Source organism: Bubalus kerabau, chromosome 13, assembly GCF_029407905.1.
Source record: "Bubalus kerabau isolate K-KA32 ecotype Philippines breed swamp buffalo chromosome 13, PCC_UOA_SB_1v2, whole genome shotgun sequence".
Classification (NCBI taxonomy): Eukaryota; Metazoa; Chordata; class Mammalia; order Artiodactyla; family Bovidae; genus Bubalus; species Bubalus kerabau.
In genome coordinates, this window is record NC_073636.1 from 73,914,438 (window position 1) to 73,934,426 (window position 19,989).

The following is a 19,989-nucleotide window of genomic DNA, read 5'->3' on the forward strand; positions in this document are numbered from 1 at the left end:
GTTTTAGCCTCTTCCGTTACTACATTGTGCAATATTATTTAGCTCTGATAATGATCTAGCTAGGTAGAGCTGGTAGCTTCAGAAGACACATTCTTTTTTTCTTTTTTTTTTTTTAATTATTTCATTTTAAAGGGGTTTTGACTTTTTCCTGAAATCTTTCTTCAAGATTCTATATTTCAGGTCTGATTCTGAATATTTTTCCCTTACAATAGATTGTAGTGTAGTTTTATTTTTCCTTATTACAAAGTATATGTGACTTCTTGGGAAAATGCAAATAAGAAAGGAAAACCACATTTCCCTTTGGAGAGATAATCATTGTTAAATACTCCTTGGCATACATGTCCTTCCGTATGTCTTTTTGGAGTTATACTGTGCTGTCTGTTATGTAACCTGCATTTTTTGTTTGTTTTTTGGTAAGCAGAATCTTCTCATCAAGTATTCTTCTATTACATTTTCCATGGATTCGTGGTTATTCCTTTATACGGATATATCATTATTTCTTAAATAAACTCCCTAATGTCAGACATTTGGATGGTATCTAAATTTTCACTTTTTTAAGCAGTTCCGTGACTATGGTAACTCTTTCTTTTTGAAATCTGTGCTTCTTTTCTTAGGGTGAGTTGCAGACTTAGAAATGCTGGGTTAAGGAACCTACACAGTTTTTGCACTGCGGTTATTTATTGCCCTCCAGAAATCAATACTATTTTAATTTCTTACCAAGAGGGTGCCCATTTTAACCTTAAACACGAATAATTGATCTTTTGAGCTGAGAAATGGATTTTCAGGTATTTTACAGCATGAATTCATAGGGATGTTTGAAGGTTGTTCCACTAATTAGTATTGTCTCTCTCCCTAGCCCTCATGTAGTCAAATATTACGGCAGTTACTTTAAGAACACAGACTTGTGGATAGTGATGGAGTACTGTGGGGCTGGTTCTGTATCTGATATCATTCGATTACGAAATAAAACGGTAAGTTTACCTTCTGGAATCGTGCAGCTGCGCTGGTCTCTCACACTGTCTTCTTTTCTCTGCCCTGTATTCATGTACACTCTCCTACTAATGTATCTAGACAGATGGCTGTTGCATCTCCCCCTTTCCGTGGTTCTTTCCCTTCTCTGCTGTTTGAGGTCTACTAAATGTGGCAGTTTCGATACCAACCAACCTAGTCCAGTGAAGTGCTTTATTTGTTTCCTACTGGGGGAAAAATGACTATCAAATCTTAGCTGGGTAATGAGTTCTTTTTTATTTTTTGGCTCTGCCAGCTTTTTTCTAGTTGCAGCAAGTGGGGGCTACTTCCTAGTTGCAGAGCACAAGCGTCTCATTGCGGTGGCTTTTCTTGTTGCGGAGCACGGGCTCTAAGGCGCATGGGCTTTAGTAGTGTCGGCTCTCATGCTCTAGAGCACAGGCTCAGTAGTTGTGGTGCATGCGCTTGGTTGCCCCATGGCATGTGGGATCTTCCTGGATCAGGGATTGATCCTGTGTCTCCTGCATTGGTGGGCAGATTCTCTACCACGGAGCCACCAGGAAAGCCCAGCAATGAGTTCTGAGTGTTTAAAGTTGGTTGGGTTTTCTCCTTCTACCCAGGTGTTCACAGGTTAACTTCCACTAAGTCCTCCTCACCAGATCCCTCTCTGTGAAGGATAGTGTGCTGTTACTGTGATGGCTGGGAGAAAAGCTAGGAGTCATGGTTTCTAGTTGCAGTTCAGTTGCGTAAACTCTTTGTTTATTCATTTAGTAAGTATTTCTAGAACACTGATCTAGGCCTTTGGGATCCAGTAGTCAGTAGAACAATGTCCCTGCTCTTGTAGAAGTGCATTTGCTAGTTATTAAACCCTATGAATTCTTCCATGCCTTAATGTATCGTTTGATTTTTGTGACACTCTTGAAAAAAGGTGATTTGCCTATGTTTCTAGATTGAGAAACTGAGATTCAGAGACATTACTAGATAACTTGCCTAAGTCATATTGAGGAAGTAGAGCCAAGGCTAAAGACTAGATCTTTCTAAACCCAAATCACATATTTTTTGCACCACTGCCTAGTCTCTTCTAATTGTGAGTTGTTTGTCATGAGGGGTACTGATTCAGAGTCTGTTGATTGAGTTTGTTTAGAACTGGGCTGGGATCAGCACAGAGTCAGCATTGGACTGATCAGGTATTATGTGTCAGTCTCCTGCATTTTTGCTTACATTTATTCATCATCATTTAACAGTTATTTTTTTCAGGACCTGCTATGTGCCAGGAGGCTTTCTTGGGGCTGGAATTCAGTAGTAACCTAATCAAAGGCATTTTAAAATGGAGTTCACGTGTGTAATAGGGAAGATGTCACATGAATAGGTATACAGATTATGTATAGTATGTGAGATGGTGATAGTGTTGCATTAAGCTATAAGTAGGATAAGGGGACGGAGAAGGCAATGGCACCCCACTCCAGCACTCTTGCCTGGAAAATCCCATGGATGGAGGAGCCTGATGGGCTGCAGTCCATGAAGTCGCTAAGAGTCGGACACGACTGAGCGACTTCACTTTCACTTTTCCCTTTCATGCATTGGAGAAGGAAATGGCAACCCACTCCAGTGTTCTTGCCTGGAGAATCCCAGGGACGGGGGAGCCTGGTGGGCTGCCGTCTCTGGGGTCGCACAGAGTCGGACATGACTGAAGCGACTTAGCAGCAGTAGCAGCAGGATAAGGAGATAGAGAATGATCTAGGAGTGGAGGGAGCTAGCAGAGGCCTCTCTGATTTCCTAATGAGGTGACATTTGAGCAGAGACAGTGACATAAAGAACCATCTCATCCAGAAATCTGGTTGAAGGGCACTGCAGGCAGAGAGAACAGATAAAAGGGCCCAAAAGTGGGAGTGTGTTTAGAGTGTTTGAGGAACAGCAGGGAAGCCTATGTGGCTGAAACAGGATGAAGAGGTAGAAAGTGGTAGAAGATGAAGGTAGCTGGGAGCCAGATAAGGTGAGGCCTTAGTGAGGACTGGCTCTCATTCTGAGTGACTTAGGAACCATGGGGATTTTGAGCAGATATTGAACTGAATCTTGGTTGCAACATGTGGGATCTAGTTCCCTGACTAGGGATCGAACCCAGGCTCCTTGTGTTGGGAGAGCAGAGTCTTATGGACTGAAACACCAGGGAAGTCCCTGGCTTATATTTTAAAAGGTTAGTTATGGCTGCTGTGTGGACTATACATTCTATAAGGTTAAGGGCAAAAGCAGCGAGACCCATTAGGAGATTATTAGAATAATTCAGGCAAGGCATGATGGTGGTTTGAATCAGGGTGAACCCAGAGGATATAATTGCATATAGTTTGAAGATAGAGAAGAGTTAAGGATGACTTCAAGATTTTTGACCAGAGCAGCTAGAAGAATTAAATTGCCTTTTACTGAGAGAGAGAAGAATGTGTGAAGAATAGAGTAGGTGGGTGGCATGGAAAGGGGTAGGGTGGTGGTAAAAATAAAGAATTTGATTTTGACATATTATGCTTATGATGCTTGTTAGGTATTCAGCTGGTGTGGTAAGATATATAAATCTGATTTTTGGGGAGAGATCTGGCCTGGAAATATAACTTTGGGAGTAGTCAGCATAGCAGTGGTACTGCTGCTGCTGCTACTAAGTCGCTTCAGTCATGTCCAACTCTGTGTGACCCCATAGACGGCAGCCCACCAGGCTCCCCTGTCCCTGGGATTCTCCAGGCAAGAGCGCTGGAGTAGGGTGCCATTGCCTTCTCCGCAATGGTAGTATAAGCTGTCAAATGCTATTTTACACCTTGAATGAGATCTTATTTATATTCTAGGAGAGGAGTTTGGATCGAAAATTTTTCTCCTTTTTCATATGTGCTGATGTAAACTAATAGAATTTTAATTTCTCATTTTTTCAGTTAACAGAAGATGAAATAGCTACAATATTACAGTCAACACTTAAGGGACTGGAATATCTTCATTTTATGAGAAAAATACACCGAGATATCAAAGCAGGAAATATTTTGCTCAATACAGAAGGTCATGCAAAACTTGCAGATTTTGGGGTAGCAGGTCAACTTACAGTAAGTGAAAGTGTTACTTGTGTTGGTAACTTTCAGGTCTTTCTTGAGAACTGTTCTTTTTCATTATTTATTTAAAAATGTAATATTTGATATAATTGTGTTTAAAAAAATTAAAGAATGTGCCAATAGGTTACAAATGAGCTGGTAGATTATTTTAGATCCTTTCCTGGGGCTCAGGTACCAGAGTTTAACTCTGTTTAGCTTGAAAAAAACAAAAGCTAAAGCAAGAAATGATAGAGTGGACGTTTAAATTCTTTTGGTCTACATCATCATATTTACAAAAGGAATAAAAATTAAATCTAATCAGCTTTCCTTGAATAAGACATAATGTTATCTCATTCAGCCTCTAGGTAGCAGTTGGCATCTGCTTTACTGAAAGCATTCTCCTCATTTGGTTCCAAAACACAGGCTCTTGATTTTCCTCCTACCTCAGTAGTGCATGGCAATGAAAAACACTATGCTTTCAAAACAGGATGTCTAAAATTATCTGATTTTGTAAACTACATGAGATGTGTGAAATATGTGTAGAAAACAGAGTTCTAGACAGATCTGTACAAAAATTTGCAGCAATGTCATATATCAGGTTTCTTGGGTAGTAGGGGCAGGCGGAGAAGGGGTCAACAGAGGATGAAATGGCTGGATGGCATCACTGACTCGATGGATGTGAGTCTGGGTGAACTCCCGGAGTTGGTGATGGACAGGAAGGCCTGGTGTGCTGCGATTCATGGGGTCGCAAAGAGTCGGACACGACTGAGCGACTGAACTGAACTGAACTGGGTAGTAGAACGCTATATGCGTATATAGTTTTTTTAGAGCTGTATCGTGTGGATTTTTTATTTTTAAAAAATTTAAAAACAATTAAAAAATTGCTTTGATGTTATTTAAAAAAAAAAAAAAACAAACACAACAACCTCAGGAACTTACTCCATATTGTGATTTGTGGGCCTTTCAAAAGATTTTGTTGTTAACACATAAGTAAACAATACCAAATAGTATTATCTAAATTACAATCTTAATAAGGAAACCAAATTGAAAAGAAAAATTCTTCTGGTGCTGTGTAAAAGATATTACAAATTTAAAGTGTCAGTTGTTTTTGGTAATTGATGGTTTTCACAGAAATAGAAAATAACAGTCTTGAAATTCATATGGAACTAGAAAAGGCCACATATATCCAAACCAGTCCTGAGAAAGAAGAACAAAGCTAGAGGCTTCGTACTTCTTGATTTCAAACTATGTTACAAAGCTAAAGTGATCAACACAGTATAGTATTGGCATAAAAATACACCCATAGACCAATGGACTGGAATCAGGAACCCAGAAATAAACCCGTGCTTATACAGGCAGTTAACATTTGACAAGGGAGCTAAGAGTGCGCGACGAGGAAAAGATGGTCTCTAATCAATGTTCTTGGGAAAAGCTGGTACTCACATGCAGAAGAGTAAAACTACACCTGTTTCTTACACCACTTACAAAAATTAACTCAAAATGGATTAAAATAAATGTAAGGTCTGAAACCCGAAAACTCCTAGAAGAAAACATAGGGGGAAAGCTCCTTGACCTTGGTCTTGGCAGTGATTTTTTGGATATGACACTAAACTCACAAGCAATAAAAATAAGAATAAGCAGTGGAACTTCATTTAGATTTTGGTTGGGATTGAATTGAATTGTGTTGAGGTTGTGTTCAATCATAAATCAACTTGAAAAATACCCCCATCTTCATGATGTCATGTTTTAAAAGTCCTTTTCTGCTCCAACCTAATATAATTATTAATCTGTACTTTCCTTGAGTGCTTTTTGGATTTTGTTCTTTACGTTTAAAATTTTAACCTCTTTTGCTGAAAGTATAAGTTAGGAATTCAAGTGTATAGTTTTACAAATGAATAGACAGATGCTCCTTTTCCAGCCCTTCTATTATTATTATTTTTACAATACTTGTGCATCTATCTTGGGATACTTATGCGTAGGATACATTTCTAGAACTAGATTTCAGTCAAAGGATATGGACATTTCAAGTTAATAAATATTGCTGAATTGCCTACTAAAACATTGTACCAACTTGTGTTCCTTTATCATTGTATTTTGATACCTGATTTTTTTCTATGCTATTATCCATATGAGTTATTAGTAATCTTTTTAATTTTTGTCAATCTCATTTTGGTGTTTCATTAACTGGTTGATAGTTACTTTTGTGTTTTAATAATTGATTGAGACTCTTTTATGTTTCAATGTCATTTGAATTTGTTTTGTGACTTACTTACTTGATTGTGTTTGAGTATGGTTTGTATATGTATTTCAAGCCCATGACAATTACTATTGTTAGAAGGGACTCTTTCTCAACAGTTTCAATGGTTAATGTTGATCTCTCTCCTTTCTGTTTCAGGATACCATGGCCAAGCGAAATACAGTGATAGGAACACCTTTTTGGATGGCTCCAGAAGTGATCCAGGAAATTGGGTACAACTGTGTAGCAGACATCTGGTCATTGGGAATAACAGCCATAGAAATGGCTGAAGGAAAGCCTCCATATGCTGATATCCATCCAATGAGGGTAAGGAAACGGACAGAAAACCAGTGGAATGGTCAGTTACTGGTGATAATGAGAAACTGAGTTAAATGAGTTTCTTGGTTAGGTACCAAACAGTAAATGAATTAATTGTAAATAATTGATAAGTGTCAATCTAGACTTCAGATGATACACTGCCACTAGTTGTAATCACTAATTAAGTCAAATGTAATCCACCCCTGTTCATTCTAGAGGTTGTGTATTGATATCCCTCTGGCAGGACTTGATTGGTTTGACTTGTGCAGTGTATGTTTTTAGTAATTCAAGCACTCACATATTACAAAAATTGTTTTAAATTTATTTTTGAATTTTTGACCGTGTTCCACAGCATGTGGGCTATTAGTTCCCTAACCAGGGATTGAACCCTCATCCCCTGCACTGAAAGCACGGAGTCTAAATCACTGGACCACCAGGGAAGTCCCCAAGTGCTCACGTTTTAACATAACAACATTAACTGGAGCTGCGAAACAGTCCTCTCCTTTACACAGGGCAGGGGCTTTGCACTGCCCTCCACGGTTCCCTGTTCACCCATATCAGTCATAATGTATTGCCGTGTTTTCTCTGTTTTTCTTATACTAGCCTTAAGAGGAAAGCAGAGTATTCTTTTCGATTCATACCGCTAACACCCAGCCGGATTCATTTGTTGTCTTCTTCCTGCCTGGCCTGGGTAGGGATTTACATGTGTAATTTCTAGAGGCTCTGTGCTCCCTGACCTCCTTCCAGTTCTGGAGTGTGAAGAGCCCACAGGTGTCTCCATTGACACTCCTTCAGTGTTTCTGCATTAAGCGTTTTCCTGACTTTCCCCACCCCCAGAACACCTCAGCACAGCACTGTTACAAAACCTGGACCCCTGCCTTCCTCAGAGGCTCCAGAGTCTTTTCCATACCACCCAACTCAGCTCCTCCTCTTCTCTGATTAAGCAGTCCTGTTAATAGACTTAACAGTTTTTTTTGTTGTTTTTTTTTTTTTAAGTTATTCACATGCCCAAAGGTAAGCACCTCTCTTTTTTGGGGGACAGAAATGGAGAAGGATGGGAAGATTTACTGGCTTTATTTTTAGATTCAAATAGCATAATTTAAGCTGCTTATTGCAAAGAGTTTTATTTTTTTTTAATCTGTACCTTTTCTATTGGAAACTCAATAACTGATTTTACAAGCGTACCTTATGTTACTGCACTTTGCCTTATTGGATTTTTACAAATTGAAGGTTTGTGGCAACACTGCATCAAGAAAGTCTGTCAGTGCTATTTTTCCAACAGCATTTGCTCGCTTCATCTCTCTGTGTGACATTTTGATAATTCTCACAATATTTTAGGCCTCTTCATGATGGTGATCTGTGATCAATGATTTTTGATGTTACTATTGCAAAATAACTCCCTGAAGGCTCAGTTGAATGATAGCATTTTTTAGCAATAAAGGAATTTTTAACTAAGGTATATACATTGTTTCTTTAGATATAATACTAGTGCATGCTTATAGACTACAGAATAGGGTAAGTCTAACTGTGATATGCACTGGGAAACCAAAATAATTCATGTGACTTGCTTTATTGTGATATTCACTTACTGCAGCAGTCTCGAATGGAACTTGCAATATCTCCTGTAGGTTTCTTTTTTGAAATCGTAGAATTTCAATGTAATGTAGTGGGCCAGTTTTTAATTTTCAAGTATGTAGGTAGAGTTGGTGTGGCTTGGAGGGTGGTGAATCCCTTGTGATTTGGGGGGACTTCTGGTCTTATGACCTCCTCGCAGTTACCACTTGCATCCAGTGGTGAGGATAACTTTCAGGAAAGAGGGACATTTGACAGCCGAGGTCATGTTCAGGATATCGATGCTCTTAGAGCTTGCCTTTTCACTTTGAAAGGCAACATGGTCAGCAAAAAACAAACAAAGCTCGCTGGATATTGTTTCAGTTCAATTTGGTCACTCAGCCCTGTCCGACTCTTTGCGACCCCGTGGGCTATAGCATACCAGCCTTCTCTGTCCTTCACCAACTCCTGGAGCTTGCTCAAACTCATGTCCCATCGAGTCGGTGATGCCATCCAACCATCTCATCCTCTGTCGTCCCTTTCTCCTCCCACATTCAATCTTTCCCAGCATCATGATCTTTTCCAGTGAGTCAAATTCTGCGCATCAGGTGGCCAGAGTGTTGGAGCTTCAGCTTCAGCATCAGTCCTTCCAGTGAATATTCAGGACTGATTTCCTTTAGGATGGACTGTTTATTGTTTAGGGGACAAGAATACATATGCCAGAGGGGGAGGGAGAAGAGAGGCGGAGGGAGCAGGAGAGCTCCATCAAATTCTCTAACACAGCAGTTCCCAACGTTTTTGGCACCAGGGACCTGTTTCATGGAAGGTGATTTTTCTACACTCTGGTTGGGGTGGGTGTGGGTTTCAGGATGATTCAAGAACATTACTTTTATTATGTTGCTGCTGTTCTGACAAGATGTGGAGCTCAGGCGGTAACATGAGTGATGGGGAGCGGCTATAAATTCAGATGAAGCCTCGTTCATCTGCCCACTGCTCACCTCCTGCTGTGCAGCCTGGTTCTTGGCAACTCCTGCTCTAATGGTCATACTTCCTACTTTGAGATACTTAGATTTTCGTTGCAATTAGGATGGGCTTATAGAGGAGAAGAGGAAAATCATTTTATCAAACTTCGAAATTATGTCTAGTCATATTTTTATTGGAATATCACTTTTATTTTGCCAAATTGTTTTTTTTTTTTCTTTCCAACCAGGCCATCTTCATGATTCCTACCAACCCACCCCCCACATTCCGAAAGCCGGAACTGTGGTCAGATAGCTTCATGGATTTTGTGAAGCAGTGTCTTGTCAAGAGCCCCGAGCAGAGAGCCACAGCCACTCAACTCCTCCAGGTATGACTCACCCTGGGATGCTGCCTCTCTGTTTCATTCACAGGTTATCCATCCAAGATGGTGTTGACCCACCCACGTGGAGATGGTGAAGAGCTCTAAGATATTCCTTGCCTCCTGTGAGGTTTGAATGTAACTGCTTGGAAGAGTCACAGAAAAGAATGTTAAATCACTGAACAGGACAATCATGCAAGAAAATCCAGGGCTGTTTGGGATTAGAGAACAGGAATTGGCCTTTATTGAGCACCTGCTGTGTGCTAGGTACTTTACATGTTGTGCCATTTAATCAGCACATACACCCTCTGAGAGAGGAGTGTTATTTTACTTTTATAGATGAGAAAACAGAGATTTGGAGAGGTTAGCTCATTTAGAGCCACTTGGTTGGTAAGCAGCAAAGCCAGGCTTAGGAGCTAAGTCTTTTTGATTTCAAAGCAGGAGAGCCATACCCAGTTCTGGCAAAGAACTGGGATCAGTGGTAGGTCCACCATTTTGAACTGGTGATGCCAGGACTGCTTTCCTGGAGGAGGTAACTTCTGACCTTGGGCCTTGAAGGATGGGTGGAATTTGGCAGGCAGTATGCTTAGTCGGCTCAGACAGTAAAGAATCTGCCTGCAGTGCAGGAGACCTGGGTTTAATTCCTGGGTCGAGAAGATCCCCTGAAGAAGGGAATGGCAACCCACTCCATTATTCTTGCCTGGAAAATTCTATGGACAGAGGAGCCTGGTGGGCTATGGTCCATGGGGTCGCAAGAAGTCAGACACAACTGAGCGACTGACACTTTCACACTTTCTTGCTTAATATTTAGGAGCTTGGATTCTGGAGCCTGACTGCCCAGGTTTGAACCCTGGCTTCCTGTTCGCTAGCTCTGTGACCTTGAGCAAGTAACATAACCTCTCTGTTTAGTTTTCTTAGCTATACAGTAGAGATCAAGTACCTGCCCCGTAAGTTGGTTATGAAGATTAAGTGATACAATATGTGTGACTTTGAATAACATTTTCACATATAAAAGATAATATATTATGAATTTGACATATATCTATTGTTGAGCTAGGCCAATGTTTTTCAGTCATGTCAGATCCATTGCTGCCTTACCAATACAAATTTTTTAATACTTATTATCTTTTTGGAATGAACCTCATAGATACTAAAATCTACTTATGCCCATAATTTAAAAAGAATCAGTGTAGTATCTGTGATATGATGGAGAAATATAAGGATAATTATTTATAATTAAGTAATATATGTGTCAATATAGAAATGCTCCAGCTTTTCAACTTAGAGATGTAATGAAGTAATCAGACACCTGTACCTAACATCATGAATGAGTTTAAATTTAAGAGCAGTAAGAAGAACAGAAACCGTTCCATTCAAGAAACACAGGAAAATGAGTGGGTGGATACTAACAGAAATCTAATGTTAAGTAATAACAGAGCAGACTGATTTGTATAAGAGGAGGGAAATGAACTTATGGACTTGCCCAGTGGAGAGAACAAGGAAATAGTTACTCTTGCAGATGAGCTGGGTCCTTTTTCTGAGTAGTGGCAAATTCTTTTCCTGCCTGGATGAGGTACTGATACAGTTTTATAGAAAAGATAACTCCCGTATTTCAGTCCCACCACACATTGAGGCATCCTGTCCACTTCTAGAGTTCTTGCAAAGCCCTGGAACCCATATCTTCTGATGGGTGGTGGGGAACAGAGAATGGATTGCAGATAAACAATGGGGACAATACTAGAACAAGTCTGGAAAACAACAGCAACCCCCACCCTTCCAGAAAGGAATTTTCCTATGTAACTTTCACAGCATAAATTTTTCTATTGTGTTACACAGGCAAACAACAAAATTGTAAGATGGTATTAATGTTAAAAACTTTAAGCCTAGGATGGGTGATCAACAGGGTCCTGCTGTATAGCACGGGGAATTATATTCAGTATTCTGTGATAAACCATAATGGAAAAGAATATAAAAAAAGAATGTATGTGTATAACTTAGTCACTTTGCTGTACATCAGAGATTGGTGCAACATTGTAAATTAACTATATACTTCAGTAAAAAAAAATTTTTTTTAAAAGGACTTCCCTAGTGGTTCAGTGGTTAGGACTCTGCTCTTTCACTGCCAAGGGCCTGGGTTCAGTCCCTGGTCGGGGAACTAAGATCCCACAAGCCACATGGTACAGAAAAAAAAAATCCCAAAAGTTTTAAGTCCTTTTTTTCTATTGAAGAAAGTCAGCAATATCCCTGTGTTTCAAGTGCCTTTGCAGGTGCATAATACTCGGGCTTACGTCTGTTACGTATTTGTGACCAGTTTTAGTATTTCTGCAGTAACTACCTTTTGGCTCTAAAATCTTTTTGCATATGCATGCAAGCTCAGTCATTCAGGTGTGTCCAACTCTTTGCGCCCTCATGGACTGTAGTCCGATAGGCTCCTCTGTCCATGGGATTTTTCAGGCAAGAAAACTGGAGTGAGATGCCATTTCCTCCTCCAAGGGATCTTCCCAACCGAGGGATCGAACCCAAGTCTCCTGAATTTTCTGCACCGGCAGGCAGATTCTTTACCACTGAGCCACTTGGGAAGCTGCCAAATCCTTTTTACCCAAATACATAGTTGGAAATGCTATAGGACATTGAATAGAAAGAATAAGCAGGATGAGTAACCTATTCAGTGATTTCTAAACAGTGTCTTTATCCCACTTATGCCCCCCTCTCCGAAATCACCTCCCAAATTAACCAGACTATGCTTATCTGTTGAAAAAATGTGTCAGTGTACATGTATCAAAGTGTGTCTGTACTCTGAGGCGTTCGGGAGGTGTGAGGGATCTGTGCGGTTTGTTTTTGTACGGGACTCCTCTGCATTTTAATCGAGATTGCTTGTGTCCCAGCTCCCTATCCTTTGTCCCATGTAGCTTGTGTTCTCTAAACATCTTAGCCGTAAGCTCCCTACACATTTACAGAGCTTCCTCTTGGGGGGCAATGCCAGCCTGTTGAGACTCTCTAGAGTTGCTAGAAATGGAGGAAACATTCCAGCCAAGCTAAAAAACACATGGGCAAAACTGAACGTACCTGCTCAGAGTTATAAAGCGAGTGTGAGTTCAGTTGAGTTGCTCAGTTGTGTCCAACTCTGCTACCGCATGGACTGCAGCACGCCAGGCTTCCCTGTTGATCACCAACTCCCAGAGCCTACTCAAACTCATGTCCATCGACTTGGTGATGCCATCCAACCATCTCATCCTCTGTTGTCCCCTTCTCCTCCCGCCTCCAGTCTTTCCCAGCATCAGGGTCTTTTCAAACGAGTCAGTTCTTCGCATCAGGTGAGAGTGTGAGTTAGGGTTGGCTGTTGTCCAAGGCGTAAAGAGAATGATTAGACGCACTGGTTGATTCAGCAAAGACTATGGAGGGCCTCCTCTGTGCTGGCTAGTATTTTGGCACCAGTGCCACATAAACCATCTTCAACTTTCTCGTTGAAGCACCCGTTTGTCAAGAGTGCCAAAGGAGTGTCCATACTGCGGGACTTGATTAATGAAGCCATGGACGTGAAGCTGAAACGCCAGGAGGCCCAGCAGCGGGAGGTGGACCAGGATGAGGAAGAGAACTCTGTGAGTGCAGGCGTTGCGGTGGGCCTTGGGCATTAACGCTTGTCATTTTGTGATTGTCAGCCAGGTAAGACGAGTCAGAGTTGTGGCATCCGCCTGGAGCTGAGGAGGCTCCTTGCCCCACCGTGTCCTGTCGTGGACCAGGGCTTGCTGGATGGATGTTTGTTCTTTTCCCAATGCTTCCTGAGACACTTCCACATTTTATTCTTTTACCTCCAAATCTTTTCTTCAGTTTAACTTTTTATTCAGGAAAGAGAACATTCAGGTCTGAGACTGGGTTTTTCTGTGCTCTTTTGGGCATCTAGTATCCATACTAGCTATGTAGACTTTACACTGATAGACTCTCTCACAACCCTGAGATTCCAAAGGTGTGTACCTTAGCTCTTTAGAGCAGTGTTAAAAAATATGCAGGTTAGATATGCGGCTCTCATATGGATAAATGTATGCTCTTCTTTGGTTGACTAGGAGTGTTCTCATGCAGTATAGCTTTTGGAAATTGTGAATCAATATACTGTACGCCTGTAACATATATAATGGTGACTCAGTGGTAAAGAATCCACCTGCCAATGCAGGAGATGCGGGTTTGATCCCATGGTCAGGAAGATCCTCTGGAGAAGGCAACCCACTCCAGTATTCTTGCCCAGAAAATCCCATGGACAGAGGAGCCTGGTGGGCTACAGTCCATGGGATTGCAAAAGAGTCAGACACAACTTAGTGACTAAACAACAACGACATATTTAATACTGTACACCAACTACACTTGAATTAAAAGAGTGTTCTTAGTTCTGTGAATAAGCCTCAAATCCAGAAATATTTGCAGCAAGATGAATACGAGTAATTCAGAAAACTCGATCTTTTTAATCAAATTAGCCCTCATTTGAGATTTCCTCCTTTTCCAGGAGGAGGATGAGCTAGATTCTGGCACGATGGTCCGAGCAGCAGGGGATGAGATGGGCACTGTCCGAGTAGCCAGCAGCATGAGTGACGGGGCCAATACGATGATCGAGCACGATGACACGTTGCCGTCCCAGCTGGGCACCATGGTGATCAACACGGAGGACGAGGAAGAGGAAGGCACGATGAAAAGTAAGGCTCTGATTAAACAGACCGACTGCACAGGCAGACCTGGTGCATTCCAGAGAAAGCAGATTCTCGAGGTCCACATGGACTCAGTCTTGAGGCGCCACTCTGTGGCTGCAGGCTAAGGAGTGAGAGCGTTGGGGCCTCGCTCCAACCCACTCCAGCAGCAGTGGAGGGTTCGAGGAGGGAGGAAGCTGGCTTCTGCAGTCAGAGGCAGGGAAACAGCAGCAGTGAGGATTGGCTTTCGGACCTGAACGGTCATTCTCTTGTTGAATGTCATCATATTTTTTTCTTCTTTTCCTTGATCTGCAGAGGCAAGCACATACATTGTTTTTTCTTTTTTCCTCCCAAAGTGATTGTTTATTTTGTTTTTAATTTATAGTGTTCATTGTTGATTTAAGTGATTAGGTGACTGTTCATATGGCCCAAATCAATAGTTCCAGTGGTTCTACATCTGGTCCAGCACTTGGTATGGGTGGTCTTTGTCAATGTAGACCATCTAGCTGGTGTATTGTGGTATTTCATAGTGGTTTTAATTTGCATTTCCCTATTGACTAATGCTTTGGAGCATACTTTCGTGTAGTTCTTGGTTCTTTGTATCTCTTCTTTTGCTTCTCCCCCTTCTCCTTTGTATATTGTTATACATTTTACTTCTAGAGTAGTGTATACATTGTTTTGATGCGTAATTCAGAGTGTAGTGAAACTCTGAGCTATTTACCATACGGATTATCTTCAGTCTGTTTTCATGATCTTTAGTCTGTGTGTCTAAATCAGGTTTATGAATTCTCAGTCAATATCTTAAGGATGGGAGTGTACAAATTGAAGAGTCCTCTCAGTCACTTCTGGTTTAAACACGTCTCTAATGCTGCTGGTCCTTTTTCTTTGGCCTGTGACTGAGGCCTTACACCTGTGCTCAGTTCTCATCGAAGGGGGCCATCCTCCCCTCTCCTTTGAGTTCTTTTCTTTTCCCCCGTCTCTCTGCCACAGACCAGGTCAGAGAGGACAGGAATTTGGGAGTACAAAGTGGTAATAATAATAATTGAGTTGAGTTCTAAACATACAGTGTAACCTAAACTCTGTGTGGGTTTAAAGCATTAAATATCTATGGTCTTTTCATCATTGTTTTTTGGTTTTTTTTTTTTTTTGTACCTCATCTTTTAAAACTTTTGAGTTTTAAACTTCTAAATCAGGGATTATTTGGCAAACTATGGTCCACAGGCCAAATCCAGCCTGCCACCTGGCTTCGGCAGTTAAGTTTTCTTGGAATACAACCATGTCCATCCCCTTGCTTATTATCCATGACCACTTCTGCACTACGGAGACAGAGCTGAGCAGTTGTGAATGAGACCAGGTGGCCCCCAAAGCCTGAAATGTTTGCTGTCTGGTCCTTTACAGACAGAAAAAGTTCTCTGACCAGTGCTTTAGACCTGCTGCTTTGTGACTGACTGATTCATTCAGTAAACTTCTCTTCAGTGCCTGCTACTGTATCCCAGGTGCTTCGCGAGATGCTGAGGATACAGCAGAGAATGAAGAAACAGTCCGTGCCCTGAAAGAAGCTGTTGTCTAGTCTGGGAGACAGACCATTTAATTATACTTCAGCGTATAAAATGGGCTTTAAAGCAGAGGTAATCTGAGGGTGTTGGCGAAGCAGAGTGGAAGAGTATTTAATTTAGGCTGGGGATTACTGACAGATTCCTGGAGGGAAAAGGCAGGGAGGTTGGCAGTGAGTAGGGTGGGTAGAGATATGCCAGCAGAGGAAGCCGGATCCAGAGAGTCCAAAAGGCAGTGAGTTCAGGAGAACCGCAGCTGGTTTATTGCAGCTGGAACAGACTGTTCCAGGGCTTTGGTTCTCAGGCAACCCCCTGGAATTTTCACCTTCCAGGTCTGTGTATTTATAATCAGCCCTTTGTTTCTGAAGGGAAAAGGTTTTCTTGTTTTCTTTTTTCTAGTTTGGGGCCCAGGCTCATCATCTGTGTTTGACTTTGGGTCAGAATTATACAGATGATGAAAGAGTAGTCACACTGCCGATGGATGTGTAAATTGCTCTGACTTTTCTGGAATGTAGTGCGTATCAAGAGTTTAAAAAGAGCAAACCTTTGACTCAGTAAATTCCATTTCTAGGAATTTGGCCCAAGAAAATAATTGAAGATCTAGGCAAATTAATATTCCAGTTTATAAAAGTAAAAATAAATTAACATGTTAATATGTGCATGAAAAAAAAAAGACTGGGGGAAAAAAACAATCAAAAGGCTAGAGAAAAATCAACCAAATATTAAAAGTAGGTAAAGGGGTTATAAATAGGTACTTTCAACTGTATTTATTTCCCAAGTTATTTTCTAGAGTTATTCTCAGAAGAAAAAAATACCACCAAAAATGCTGCTGATATCATAGTATATCCTGTAAATTATTAATAGGACTTTGAATTCTGCATTGACTTAAGAATCTTTGTTTTTATTCCTTCTTAGTCCTTGGACTGTTGTTTATGGCCTTGAAAATGGATATTTACAAAGAGTTTATGGGCTTCCCTGGTGGCTCAGATAGTAAAGTGTCTGTCTGCAATGTGGAAGACCCGGGTTTGATCCCTAGGTCGGGAAGATACCCTGGAGAAGGAAATGGCAACCCACTCCAGTATCCTTGCCTGGAAAATTCTATGGACAGAGGAGCCTGGTAGGCTACAGTCCATGGGGTTGCAAAGAGTCGAACACAACTGAGCAACTTCACAAAGAGTTTATAAAAACATTTTCACTCCCTGCTAGTCTCAATTCTTACTACAAAAGTGTTCTTAGGGTATATTTCATCCCCTGGATGAAAGATTTGGTGTTCCATAAATTGTCAAGTGAATGCTATGTACTAAATTTAGTATTCTTTTCTCTTTTAAATAGCTAGCCTATGTAATTTGTTAGGTTTGTTTGTTTTGCAGTAATGAGCTGCTGACTCCTGGTTCTTTTCATTGACTCTAAATGCTATATTGTCTCCTTGTTTTAAGGGCTTTAATTATGAAGATGATTATAATCCCTATGTAATATAACTTGGCTCACCCATTAATGTGTGTTGTGCATGCACGTGTTATGGAAAATCTGCCTTTTTTAAATTTAAAGAATTCATTTTGTTCCAAATGTAATTGTCATATTTTAAGTGCTCATTACTTCAGTGGGTTGTGTGTTCAGTTTCTGAACTTGGAGAGTGTTATCATGTCTAATGAGAAACATGCATCTTTTATTATAGCTATGAGGGAAAAACCCACTTAAAAGCCTCAATAGTCACAGCTAAGTGACATTAAATAAACTTTGTTCACAATCTGTTTCAGGTTGTATAATTCAATTTTTGAGTCACAAGTTAGATTTGCCACTTATTTTGAGATCTTTACTCATTACTTTAGGAGTTGAAACTTTTCACTATGGAAAATTAAAATATTTTTAATTTTAATTTTGAGAATAATGTCATAACCTCTATGGACATATAGCCAGTTTCAAAAATAACTCACTGCCCATCATCTTTCAGCCTTATGCCCCAAAAAATAGCAAACTGAGTTAATTTAAAGCAAATCTCAGACATTCGACTGCTTCTTCAGAATTGATTTTTAAACACTTAAAGGAGACCAACCAAGCCTGACTCAGATACTGTGTTATGTTGGACAATTCTCTTTCCTTGTATGGGCCTCAGTGCCCCTAATCAATAAAAGCAGAGTTATCAATCTTATTTTTTCCCTTGTCCCTGATAGTTCTACTTGTCCACATGTTTATAAAAATTATGGAACTCATGACTAATACAGAACTGAAGTTTCTGCAAGTTTAAATTTTGTGATAATAAATAGACTTTCACTTCCTACCTTAGAAAAGTTTTGATATTTCAGTTGCCTCTATTCTCATTAACTGTATTAAAAATTATTTATGTCAGCAGTATTCTAACAGTATCAATGCCCTCTCACAAAAGAAATTGGTTCACTCCTAAGTCCTCTCATTGCAGCAGGTAACTCCTGTTCTTGACCACATGCCTGTATAGTTCCTATATAACAATTTGCTTAGATGTTCTACTTTCTGATTATTTTCTGCTGAAAAAGCTTATACATTTTCCATGTTGTTTGCATAGTCCTTTTTATATTTATCGCATTTAACTGTTTTTTTTTTTTTTTTTGTCATTTCCCCATTGCTGGGCATTTTGGCTGTGTCTAGTTTTTCACTATTATAAATAACTCTGCAGGGAACAAACATCCTACATATAAATTTTGCCTTCCTTTTAATGTTCCCTAGGAAAAATTTCCTAGGAACAATTTTTGTTTGAACAATTATTTAAATGACATAATGTGCACATTTGCCATATTGTCCTCCAGAAGGCTTGTACCAGTATACATTCCACAGGGATTAATAGCAGTTATCAGTATCCTTTGTTTCTTCCCTGGACAGCCAGCTATTTCCCTTTTATAGTTTCCATCTTTTAAATCTGTGTGCCACTTTCTGAGTGTTTTCCCTGGATTTATCTTCTAATCCTAAAATTCTTTTTTGAATCATGTCTAATCAACTGTCTGACCCAGACACTGTGGTTTTTTTCAGTAGCTAATATTTGCTTATAGTCATATGACTAGTAAACACTGGAGTTGGAAATTGGAAGAACTCCCAAGTCTATGGGACTTCCCTGTAGCTCAGATGGCAAAGAATCTGCCTGCAGTGCAGGGGACACAGATTCAATCCTTGGGTCAGGAAGATCCTCTGGATAAGAGAATGGCAACCCACTCCAATATTCTTGCCTGGAATCCCATGGATAGAGGAGCCTGGCGGGCTGCAGTCCGTGGGGTCGCAAAGAGTTGGGCACGACTGAGCGACTAAAACTATAAAGGTTCTTAATCTTAGTCCCAAAGTCTATGCTGTTTTCATTCTACTGAACTTTGGTTTGTTTTGGAATCCTTGTGTTAATGTGTATTGTGTATATGTGTACATGCACGTACGCACACACTCAGTTGTGTCCTACTCTTAGTGACCCCCTGGACTGTAGCCCGCCAGGTTCCCCTGTCCATGGAGTTTTCCAGGTAAGAATACTGGAGTGGTTTGCCATTTCCTTCTCCAGAGAATCTTCCCCACCCAGGGATCAAACCCGAGGCTCCTGCCGTGTCTCCTGAATCACAGGCAGTTTCTTTATCCCTGAGCCACCAGGGAAACCATAATGTGCATTAGATCCATAATATAAACCTATCAAAATTCATGTAAAGACTGGTGTTGGCTTCTGAGGAAATTCCAGAGATACTTTTTTTTTTTTTTAAAGAAACAGTTCTTTTATATATATATTAATCGTACCCAAGAGGATAGATGTTATAACTGGTAATGATAATCATTAATGACTAGGCACTTAATATCTGCCAAGTGTGGTGCTTAATCCTTTGTAAGCATCTCATATATTTTAATCATTGCAGTCATGCTGTGTGGTTTTTCATAGCCACCTCCACCCCTTTCAGAGCAGCAGAAACTGAATTGCAAAGCGATTAAGTAACTTGCTCGTGATTACATAGTGAGCAACAGAAGAGCCAAGACCTGAGGCCAGATGCGTCTGATTTCCAGGCTCGTGCTCTTAACCATTATGTGACCCTGCCCCTCAGCAGAGCCCCTTCATTAAGTTGTGGAGGGACAGGACCAGGGCACCTGATGGGAGGTCTCAGCTTGCCATGATCCATGCTGGTAGCTTGAGTAACTCACCTCTGTACGTGTTTCCCCAGGATTTCCAGAGGCAGAGAGCACAAGGTTTTCTAAGGGGACCTGCCTCTGATGATTCTGTTAACATCTGAGGGCTTATGTCTTGGTTGTGTATGTCTGACCACCGTAAAGAATCAGATTGCTGTTGGAGGGAGGGTTG

At 40.6% G+C, this 19,989-nt stretch overlaps 1 protein-coding gene across 2 annotated transcripts in view; it reads left to right on the forward strand.

Moving 5' to 3' along the window:
• STK4 (serine/threonine kinase 4) overlaps positions 1 to 19,989 on the forward strand; it is a 93,791-nt gene that overhangs the window by 16,880 nt on the left and 56,922 nt on the right. For both annotated transcript variants that reach the window (XM_055545099.1, XM_055545098.1), the window contains exons 4-9: positions 857 to 971; positions 3,879 to 4,043; positions 6,424 to 6,591; positions 9,344 to 9,481; positions 12,943 to 13,071; positions 13,968 to 14,154. In XM_055545099.1, the coding sequence (XP_055401074.1) occupies positions 857 to 971; positions 3,879 to 4,043; positions 6,424 to 6,591; positions 9,344 to 9,481; positions 12,943 to 13,071; positions 13,968 to 14,154 (902 nt within the window). The remainder of the gene's footprint in view (positions 1 to 856; positions 972 to 3,878; positions 4,044 to 6,423; positions 6,592 to 9,343; positions 9,482 to 12,942; positions 13,072 to 13,967; positions 14,155 to 19,989) is intronic.